General features: G+C 35.5%; 1 protein-coding gene across 2 annotated transcripts in view; it reads left to right on the top strand.

Annotated features, from left to right (window-relative positions):
• Positions 1–12,300, top strand: part of LOC145276828 (bactericidal permeability-increasing protein-like) — an 81,241-nt gene that overhangs the window by 24,265 nt on the left and 44,676 nt on the right. For both annotated transcript variants that reach the window (XM_080128180.1, XM_080128181.1), the window contains exon 5: positions 2,442–2,584. In XM_080128180.1, coding sequence (XP_079984306.1) covers positions 2,442–2,584 — 143 coding nt within the window. The remainder of the gene's footprint in view (positions 1–2,441; positions 2,585–12,300) is intronic.

Below are 12,300 nucleotides of genomic sequence, written 5' to 3' on the forward strand. Positions count from 1 at the left end.
TCCCCCCTCATTTATGTACCGACATGATATAACTCTAATATATACGATGTCAGCATGCACAGTCTAGCCTTCCCTCTCGCCTCCTCATCTCTTTTCTCTTATTCCCTATTTTCCTTTTCTCCTTAAACTAGCTTCTTGCTTTGTTCTCGTCAAGTAAAACGATCAGAAAATCGGCTCATATTAGACTCATACTTGTGGCTATCGGACTGGAAAAAGAATTTTTCCGAATATTTACCGATCCAAGATCTGCTAAATTCAAGGACGCTCGTACACAAAACATTCAAACGTTACTCAACGTATAAGGGTTTGGGAATTTACACAGCCATGAACGTTTTTCATCATCGACGGAAATATGTGCAATGGAATGGAACATTTATTCAATATTTGATGCACTATTTCTGCCCCCGCAAGGATTCTTCATTTCTTCTACTAACGGGTATTTATATCGCTGACGAGGACGACTATTTCGTATGCCATTCGAAATAAAAGTATGGAACAAACGTTCTTGATATATTGGATTACTGATTATTACTTTGGGTTACTAATCCTCCAACCTGGCAGTAATATCCTGGAAAATATTGAACTCATTCTGATAAATGGACTCCTTTTTCCCATGACTATTATTCACCATTCAAATAACATTTTCAATATATGTGCTGAAAACAAAATACTTGCTGAACATTTTGCTAATTGCATTTAATTTCCTCTGAAAATATGAGCTATATAATTGATAATCCATGGATTAATTAAAAAAAGATTTTTTTCTATTCATACTCCTACTTTCAAACAACAAATTCTTAAGTTAAATATATGTTTGCATATTTGATTTAAAGAATTAACTGTACTCATTAAAATTATGTATTACTCTATTTTTTAATATTGAGCTAATCATTTTGGCTACGATCATTCTGAAAGTATTACCTCTATGCGATATCATACAGTATAATTCACTTGATCTCCAATCTGTGACTTATCTAATCTATATATATATATATATATGTGTGTGTGTGTGTGCGTATATATATATATATATATATATATATATATATATATAGTTATCGTGTGCGCGTGTGTATGCGTGCATTAGTTATGCGAGTGCCTTTTTACCCTAACACATTTCTTACATTTTGTTTTAAATATATTCTCTATTTTCTTGCCTCGATAAGTTACTTGAAAGACGTTTACTGTGGTAAGCGACGTGAAGTCCAGAAAAAACTGCGCATCATGCAAGATACCTAGCTCAGTAACAAAGCCGACGAGATTCAAGATTACGTCGATAGGCACGACATGAAACGTTTCTACGAGTCCTTGAAGTGTGTCATCAGGCACATCTCCTCTGCTCGGTGCCGATGGTTCACTCTTCACTAAGACAAATGAAAGTGCCAATCAACCATGTCCTCGACGCACCACCCACAGAGGAGGAGGTTGTAACAGCTATCTGGCAGATGTCGATTGGCAAGACACCTGGCTCCGACGCCATCACAGCCGAAGTATTCAAGTCTGGTGGTCAAATATTGAAGAAAAACTGCAGAGAAATAATCAGGCCAACATTTGTGCAAAAATGACTGCGACATTGAGGTTTCATGCCACCCAAATTTCAGTAAAGGCGAATTATTATTGCCAGCGAGAATTGCCAGAAATAATTAGAAATATACATGATGCAGAACATTGAAAGAATAAAAACCGTGGCAAGAGACACTCTGGTATTAACAAGACAGAGAACAGAGGAGAGAAAAAAATCGGAAGACAATTTGCTAAATTGATGTTTCATAATAGGGCCAACAGAGGAGACTCAATGTAATATTTTTGATATGGTTACGAATAAACACCTTAACAGAGAAAATAATAGCAACCGCACAAGACAGCATGATTAGAATGAACTATATCAAAGCAAATATTTAAAGAACACAAGAAAACAGCGAATGCAGACTATGTAAGCTAAAGAAATAAAACAGTACATTACATGAAAAGTAAATACAACCAAGTAACCAGAAAATAGTATAAGCATAAATATTGCCATGGTTGCGAAAGACAATACGCTTGAAACAATATAAACAACTGAATCGACTCTACAAAGACTAAAGCTATAAAAAATAAATCGAAATCCGAAATCACAAAATCCTATGAGATATTGATGTATAAAACGATTATCAAAAGATCCTATGAGATATTGATGTATAAACAGATTATCCAAAAAATCCCATGAGATATTGATGTATAAAAAGATTATCACACCCAAAAAGGGAGATCAGATATGATTGGTAACAAAAAGGAAAAACCCATGTCAGATCATATTTTTTTCAGTTTTAACGCACTGCAGAAACAGAAATAATACACGGAATTTGCTAGTTAGTTGAAAGGGATATGAAGAATAAAGACGAAAAGAAGAAAGAGAAATATTCTCAATTATTTACTATAAGATTTAAATTTTATTATTTCAGCCAAGACATCTAATGGAGGACTGTCGTTGAAAGCAGGTAATTGTAACATCAATGCCAATATACGTGTCTCTTCCAGCAATATTATTCTGAAAATCATCCTTCGATTATTCCGTAGCAAAATAGACAAGCTCATTAAAAAGAAGGTAAGTGCATATTTTCTAATGAGCATTTATTAATTTATTATTACACACTTATAGAGAAAACTGAGACCCACATATTTACCTCTATGAAATTCACACACGGATATTCTCGGTTGATTTTTTGCTATTTGAAGATGTTAGATTGTAAAGGCTGAACAATTGGGACAAGAAATACCGAGAGAAATATTAGAATATGACAAATAAAACATGGCATGAATTTCTGATTACTTGATCTGTTATTATGATAAATTCTGTTTGTATTTCCTACACCAAAATAATGATATTAAACAGCAGAAGCTTTAGGGAAAGAAAACAATTACACCTTTTTTTTGTAACTAACATTTCCAACGAGTATTACTGAACATTCGCTATATCCCCAGATTTTAATCTGGTGATAAGGTTATCTTTTTTTATTTTTGGATGTTATTTCCAAATAGCGATTTATTCAGGACAGGTGACGCTAAACTAATACATTGTTATGTTGATCCAAATTGTATTTGATTTACACCATTCATGAAAATTATATTTTAACAACATTGCATTCGCGTCAGCCGTGTAATTATTATTGACAACAACCTAATATACATAAAATTAGTTATGTGTATATATTGACATATTTGTCTCCAAAAGACACACCACACAACTATAAAAACAAGCCTTATGGGTGTTGAATTGCACCCGGTAGATGTAGGTTTTAATCTGGAATATATTTTGTTCAATATAATTTTTTTAAAATGGAATAAAACGGTTGAGTGCCTCCTTGTTAAAATTCAGATAACTGATTTTTTCTGGGTACTCAACAATAAAAGGAAGATATCAATTAATCAATATTTTTACAAATTTCTACTGTTTTCCGAATATTTTATTAGTTTAATGAGCGAAATTGGCACAAATAATTCTATAAAAATTAGATATTTCAGAGTTGCACTGGTTTTAATCCATAGTGTTATGTCACCAGTTAAGTAATATACACTGTTTTAATAGTTGTTTAATCTCTTACTCAGCATAATAGTTAAACATTTATGAGAATCAAAATGATGCAATATATTTAGATCGAATGTGTAAGAATGATACTTAACGTATATATATATATATATATGTATATATATTTATTTATATATATATTTATTATTATTATTATTATTTTATTATTATTATTATTATTATTATTATTATTATTATTATTTCTTTTCTTTTCGATGTGAGCGCGCCTTAACGAATGTTTTGCATTCAAACATTTAATCAACACGCGAAAGCCATTACTCGTAAGAGGATCTGCTTACTGATAAAACGTTATTTTTATTGTATGAAGCAATTCATTACAATGCAATTTAGATAATCCGACCTCACATACCTGATGGCGATACGCAAACAAGCCGTAGAGAAGAAGGGTTTCAAATTGTTCTTATTCCCTCCTTACGACCTGATATTAGTTGTAGACACTGACCAAACTGGGAAGAAGCTATGCAAATAAACATTACGTGATATGTCATTTGATATATATCGGCGCTAAAGTAGAGTTTAACTATATTCTCAACTTAAGACCTGCTCCTGTCAATGACAAACCTTTCCAAATGTAAGAAGAGAAATGATTCAATCTGCCCTTTATGCAAACGAAAAACCACAGACTATGAAACATGTGCTTAGTTACTGCAGAGTGGGCCTTGCTAATTGCCTATATATATGGCGGCATAATATGGTACTGGAAGAACTGATGACAAGAATAATTAACCACACGAAGCCCAGATCAGCTAACGTATGCCACATGTTTTTTGCTTACAGAGAAAAAATGTGGATCAAATCAAAACATTTAATTGGTTCATTACTAGTACATAGCAAAACTATCCTTGCATTCCATGATGATTGGATAGTCACCGCAGACCACCTTGACCGGCAAATTAATTACCCAAAAATTATAAGAGAAAAAAAGCAACGGCCAGCCATTTTTGTCTCGCCAGGATCAAGGAAACGATTAAGCTTAATAGAGTTGACAGCACGTTATGAGTTCCGGGTAGAGAAACAACATCAATACAAGAGTGAGAAATATGATAATCTTATAAAGAGCTTACATATGAAGTCTACGTTACAATCTTTCGAGCCGATGAAATAAGAGTAAAAGGTTTACTTGGAGGCTCGCTATACTTACTTAGAAGCCAGCTTTGAAATAATGGCTTAAAAATCGCAGCTAGTAAACGCTTCATCTAGAATAACCGAACAATAGTCAATGTGTCACTGGTCAAATGGAATAGCAAGCATCCACAGAGCAGTTATCTGTGGTAGTACGTTTATTTAATGGTTTTATTCATTTATTTATGCATTTTTAAAATTTGAAATGTATTTTTATTTGTTTGATTTCACTTTTTTATTTATTTTATTATTTATCACGATCATTATTTTCTTTCTTTATTTAGTTTTAAATATTTTTAGATAAGGTCTTTTGTTAACGAATATGTTAGCTTTGAACATGTAAATTTCACGTGTTAGGCCATGCCCTATAACAGGAACGTTTAATTATTAAGCGTTATTTTTATTGTATTGAGTAGTTCAATTCAGATACAATTCATATAACTGGCCCTCGCACAAGTAATAAGCCGTCACAAGAAAATAAATATTTTAATTACATTTACAATACCTCATGAAATCCGGGTAGAAAAACATCAATACACGATACAGAAACAGGGTGATATAAAAAAAGGAGCTGGCCCCAGAATATTGCGTTGCATTTCTTCGAGCTGGTGAGATTAAACTAGAGGCTTTCCTGCAGGCTCCCTATACTGATTTTTACGCCAGATTGGAAGTAGAGGTCAGGAAGAGGACCAGCTAGTAAATGCCTCATGGAGATAACTGAATATTCTCAACGTTGCTTAGGGCAAAATGAATACCGTAGAAAGTGTCGACAGTGTAGTTATCTCTGTGCGTTAATTTATTTATTCATTCATTTAATCATTTCATTAATTAATTTATTTTTATTATAAATTTATATGAATCTATATATATATATACATATATATTATTATTATTATTATTAATAATAATAATATCATGATTGTTGTTGTTGTTATTATTATTATTATTATTATTATTATTATTGCTTCTATTATTATAATTAATATTATTTCTTTCTATTTGGATGTAAGCGCGTCTTAACTTAATGAATGTTTTAACGCAGTTTTTAGACAGTTTAACGACAAGTTCAAAACCGTATATTGTCACAGGATTTGTTTAATTATATAAGGTCATTTTCTTGTATTGACCAGTTCATTCAATTGTGATTCAGTTGATAGAACTTTACATCAGTGATAGGAGCCAATACGTGAAAAACCCGTTGACAGGAAAGCCCCCAAAACGATATGTACGTTTTCCTGACCACACGATCTTATCTGAAGAACGATATGACATATCCGAGTAAAGTACAAGTACATACAAATATGCGATCAAATAAACTAAGAAATCAGTGTTTTTCCATGAAGAGATATACTTTATTTGAAAATATGTAAGGGGTGTATGATGGGGCATGAGAACGATTAAGATATATCACCGAGCATGTTCAATGCGTCGGAAAGCGACGGCTTGGGTAAAAGTATTGAGACTGACTTCAAAGCCTTCAAATAATATTGAGAGTTTGCCCAGTGAAAAATTCTAAAACAATGCGATTTATATTCATTGACACAAGTTGGACTTCCAATTAGATGCTGGCAGACCCCAACGCAGAAGAAGGGCGAACACCATGTTGCTTTCATAGTCTATTTTCTTCAGGCATGTGATAACACGTGCGCCAAGTTCAAGGAGGTTCGACCAATATAGCCAGCAATGCAGTGGCAATTAAATGCATAAATATCATTAATTTGCTTGATGGCAGGCAAACCGTCCTTCGTAACAAGGAGAATGCAGATCTAACACCGAAGACTAAACGTAATAAGACGGATGGAAAACAATTAGTGACAGACTTTTTTTACCCATATAAATCCGAGTACTTGATCTAACGTGTTCCTTTGATTAGTTTTTGTATCTGTTGATAACCAACGATTTACTGCTAATGTAGTTTGTTGTTGGAAAGGGACTTTCTGGTTTGTTCTTATATTATTTTCAAAAGCTTATATATATATATATATATATATATATATATATATATATATATATATATATATATATATATATACACTTGTGCCCGATATTATTCATACCCCCCTTGAAAATTGAGTTTATTAGGTGTAACTTTTGTAAGAATTTATTGTTTACGTCCATATTGATACATATTCTTAATAAACCTCTTCTGATCATTTTCGTCATTTTAAAATCTCGGGATACTTGTAATAAAAGAAATATACAGCTATTTATAAAATCTGCAATGTTCAAAAATAATCATACCCCCTTATTTTTTCAGTATTAATCGAGTTTCTGACTGTTTGTTTTCTGTTTGATTCTTATTTTGAATGCTTTTATACAACCTTTGATTAATTTCATTTCGTTTTTTGCATTTTTCAGAAATTAAAATGATATCAACTGAAAACCAATAAAAGAATAACAATTATTAGAATGAGGAAGAAAAAAGAGCTTAGTAATGATCTTAGGACTAAAATTGTGAATTCACATAAGGATGGTTTAGGTTACAAGTCAATTTCCAAGAAATTTGAGGTCCCTACAGCAACAGTACAGAGCATCATCAAAAAATTCCAGAGCCACCACACAACAAACAACTTGATTGGTAGAGGATGGAAAAGGAAACTGTCTGCTAGAGCCACCAGGAATATTGTAAGAAGTGTTAATGCAAATCCAACCACCACTAATAAGGACATTTTAGAAAATCTGGAGTCTTCTGGCATAAAAATATCAAGGCAAACATTGCAAAGGACTCTGCGTGAAAATGGTCTGAAAGGAAGAAGACCAAGAAGGACTCCATTGCACACCGGAAAACACCTTGCAGCACGTCTAAAGTTTGCTAGGACCCATGTGAATTCTCCAGAGTCCGTTTTCTCAAGTATTTTGTGGACTGACGAAACAAAAATGTAATTGTTTGGCCATATGGATGCTTCTTACGTTTGAAGGAAGAAAGGAGAAGCTTACAACCCAAAGAACACCATACCCACGGTGAAACATGGTGGTGGTAGCCTAATGTTTTGGGGCTCCTTTTCGGCTAGTGGTCCAGGTAGTTTGGTCAATATAGATGGAACCATGAAGAAGGAGCAATATTTGGAGATACTCCAGAAAAACATTAGACAGGATGCGGAGAAGCTCCATTTAGGACCAAACTGGGTCCTTCAACAGGATAATGATCCAAAACATACTGCCAAAATAGTCAAGAAATGGTTTGAGGATAATCAAATTAATGTTTTGGAATGGCCTAGCAAGAGTCCCGACCTGAACCCTATCGAAAACCTCTGTCACATATTGAAAACTGAGGTTAAAAAGCGGAAACCTAGAAATTTGAGGGATTTGGAGAACTAATGCATTGAAGAATGGTCAAAAATCAGTGTTGATACTTGTAAAAACCTTGTTGATAAATATCCCAAACGGTTACAGGCAGTTATTAAGAATAAAGGGCATGCTATTGACTATTAGTAAGAGAGGTAGGAATAATTTTGAACTAGTGCCATTATTGTTTTTCTTTGTATAATGTTTCAAACTTGCATAATTTATTTATTTGTTGAGTTTAAATTAAATGCTTATGCTTGGTTTATTGTTTGAAATCCCTTTAATATTGTCTACCTTCTGGTTTGAGCAATATTCTTATAGAAATCTCAAAGATCCGAGGGGTATGAATAATATCGGGCACAAGTGTATATATATATATAATATATTGACCCGTTTCTATGCGTTTATTGAACTATATTAACTTAAGAATGTTCCTGCTTCTAGAGTAAACTATTACATTACTAGCAGGGAGACCCGATGTTATCCAGAATGGGATGAGGATCAATGAATGTTTCACACTTCCATGTTTTTATTGTAATCAGAACTTTGGAAACTGCCCGTTTTTCAATCAAATCGAGTGATTACCCGCTCTCGGTGGGGACAAAATCAATTATCATGCTTCAATTGTGATCTAAGGAGAAGAATTCATTTCAGATGCGCACATATCATAGCTAAGCACCTACTTTGATTTTAGAGGTCTGGCCTTACTGCGTGTGCGGTGGTAATGGCTTAATTTAAGTTAAAAATCGCAAAACCAATGTATCATGGTGATATTGTGCGTTAAACACAAACATTAATTTGAACGCGATCTGATCATCTAAAGGACTTACTTTAGAATGTATATATCGAGCTCATCGGTTTGAGGGGTTGTAAAACTTCCAAAATGCACTTGGTATGTTTTACTGTGTAAGTTCAACTTTGGTCCAAATCGTCTGTTCTCCTTTTCATCGGATTTTTTCGATGATCATTACTCGATACAAACTCTATATTAAAGCACCACAAGCTACATGAATATCTTTCCGCGAAATTTATTTTTAAAATCGACCCAAATGTTTTCGAGTCCATAGAGAAAGAACTCTCACACTCACGTACACACGCAAAGTACATTATTATTTAATAGTTGAGATGTTCAGTATTAAGTTTTCGACTTACGGTTGTCCAGCGCGAATGCAGACACTGCGATAGGAACTCACCTTTATTTTATCGGTAGGGATAAGTGTATCGGATAAATGGATTAAATTATGTTACCAATCTCTATCAATACGCTTAAAAACTGAAGAGAAAAAAATAATTGTTCCGACTTTAGACACACACATGTTTAAGAAATTGGTTAACAGTGCTGCATAAATACAATTACAATGGTCCTCTATCGTTGTTTTTTTATTAAAGTTGTTAACTAAAATATATTTTTGTTATGAGACTATAACATTTGCGTGTATTTTACGTGAGTGTAGTGATTTACGTGAGTGTAGTGATTGTATTTTTTGCCGGTTATATGTGAGCCTAAATTCTGTCATTTGAACAACTATTTACTGGCAAAAAATGTTAAATGCCGTAACAAATTTGGATGCCCTTGATATGGGCATTGATTTAATTAGACATGTGTTAAATGCATACACGATGTGTGTTGTATCATTCATTTATTCATATTTTGTCGCTCCATGTCTTCAACCAGCGGCGCGCGGTTTCATTACCAACACTGAGGTCTTCGTCCGTGCAGTTGGGCCCCAGTGGGCAAGATGTTAACATGTGCTCGGTTGTCTGAACTTGGGCACCACAGGGGCATTCAGCAGTTGTAGAGTAACCCCACATGAGGAGGTTGTCGCCAGTTTTTGCAACTTTTGCCCTTGCCCTATTCAGCGTGACCCACTCCGAACGGGACAGGTGTGTGCCAGGTGGTAAGGTTTCACTGAGCTCTGGCAGTGCTATATTTGTAGACTGATGGTCTACCTCTCTCCACATCTACAGCCGGTAAGAGGATGTAGGAGTGTCCGGTAGTTCCTCCACTGTGGCAAATCTCGCCGGGACACAAGTCGTCTAGTCACCTCCGAGTAGCCATAGAGAGGGGGTCTGGGGTCTTCGAGTTGTTTTCTACGCTCAACTCTCGCAATTATATCCCGGCGGACTTTAGGTGGTGGTATGCCACTTAATCGGTATAGGGCTGGTAGAGGTGTGCTTTTTAAGTTTCCGGTTATGATCCGGCAAGCTTTGTGGAAATCTGCGTCAATGCGTTGAGCATGGGCTGAGCGAGACCATACTGCAGCGCCATATTCAGCCGTGTATTTTACATAGGGATAATGATGTTGTCCTTAGCATGTATGGGTCTGCTCCCCAACTCGAGTTAGCCAGTATGTTGACTAATTTAATTCGAGGCGCGATCTTCTTTCGGAGCTTGTCTATGTGTGTCTTGAAGGAGAGAGTTGGGTCCAGTGTGATGCCAAGGTAGACTGGGTATGGTTCATTTACTAGCTCCTTACCTTCCCATTGGATCTTCAGCTTCCTATTGGCTATGTGGTTGTTAAGGTGGAAACTACAAACTTTCGTTTTCCCAGGATTGGGATTGAGGAACATTTCTTATAGTAGGAGGCACTGGAGATTCTTTTCTCAATTGCTTAAAAGCTCTCGTCTTGTGTCAGCGCACAGACAGAACCCTAGGGCAGACCATTCTTCTGCGACCTCCAGCGAATCTACCTACCATCCATTTCGACAAAGAATCTTCGATTCCAGAGAAGAGATTCTATAATGGAAACCATTTTTCTGTTCTTCAAGGTCTGACCAACTTTCAGCAGAAGTGCTCGGTGGTTGATGGTGTCATAGGCTGCCGTGAGGTCGATAAATACAGCCCCTGTGATTTTTTTCTTTCATACCCATCCTCTATGTACTGGGTCAAGTTCAGAACCTGACTAACACATGAACGCCCCTCCCTGAACCCAGACTGGTCTTCAACTATTAGTGATATCCTGGCCAGAATGAGGCGTTCATACAACTTGTACAGTACACACAACAAGGATATAGGGCGATAGCTAGATGGTAGTTGGGGATCTTTCCCTGTTTTAAGAAGAGCTATAATTTTGCCCGTCGCCAGATCTTGGGAATATTGTATCCAGCAGCACAGGAGACGAACAGTGATAGGATCCATTCACGAGATCTTGGCCAAAAATTCTGGATCATCTCTGTTGAGATACCATCGAGTCCTGATGCCTTTCTAGACTTGAGATGTTTAATTCCAGTCTTCAATTCCTCCTCAGTAAATGGAGGGAACATGTCATCAGACTCTTTGTGGACTTCGCCCATCTTCTCTTTCATCTGTTTAACGTAACCTCGTTCTCTGTGCAGTGGTTTCCCATTTATAAGTAGTTGGTGAGTAACTTGGTTGAGTGAGACTGCTGCTGCTGTAGTGTCCGGTTTTTTATCGCTGTTTAGCTTCTTTATTGTTTTCCATGCATTTTTGCTATTGTGGGTCATGTCTAGATCTGCAACGGTCTCCATCCATCGCTCCTTACGGGCTGCAGATAGAGAGGCCAACAGTTTGTAGCTCAGCTCAGTGGTAAGTTCTTCGAATGGGTCTCTGTTATATGCTTGTACATAATTTTCATAGATGGTCTAACTTGTCTCATCCAAGCCAGTTATGTATTCCTTCCTACATCCTCTTGGGATGTTCTTCTTGGCAATGTGCCACACAAGAGCTTGGAAGGCTTCATATCCTGATGATACGGGGGTACATCATTAATTGTATTCTCTAAGTTGTCCGTGAAACCATCCCAGTTAGCCCTCCGATAGTTGAATCTGGCCATAGGTTTAGTAGGCATAGATCCAACTACTGGTTGCATCTCAACAATGATGGGTCGGTGTTTGGATTTTGGGATCGGTTGGCTAGTGGACTTGCTGAAGTTGTGTTGATGTCTTGCTGATGAAAATGCGAGGTCGGTTGTCTCATTAAAAATTGTAAAATAGTTATTTTTTTATCTCTCACCAAATTTCTTTGGGAAAATTACGCTGATTTAGTGGTAAACGATTCGGACAGACTTAAAGTTTATAACTTTGAATCCATTTTGTTACAAGAATTATTTCATTTAGGATGTGATAGTTATTATTATTCGCATTTGTTTTTATTATTTTATGTCTGAAAAGTTAAACCAGAAAACAGTCAAAAGAGATAAAATGTTATAAAATATTTTCTTTAATCGCTTTAGATAAGAATCGGTACACAAATACATGTGTGTAACTTAGCGTCCCGCTTGCTTGTTTCCTAAAGATAGCAAAAGCTACTCCTTTATAATGCTGACTCTAAGCATGAAAAAAACAAA

This window comes from Euprymna scolopes, chromosome 5, assembly GCF_053919585.1.
Source record: "Euprymna scolopes isolate OS-2025 chromosome 5, ASM5391958v1, whole genome shotgun sequence".
Classification (NCBI taxonomy): domain Eukaryota; kingdom Metazoa; phylum Mollusca; class Cephalopoda; order Sepiida; family Sepiolidae; genus Euprymna; species Euprymna scolopes.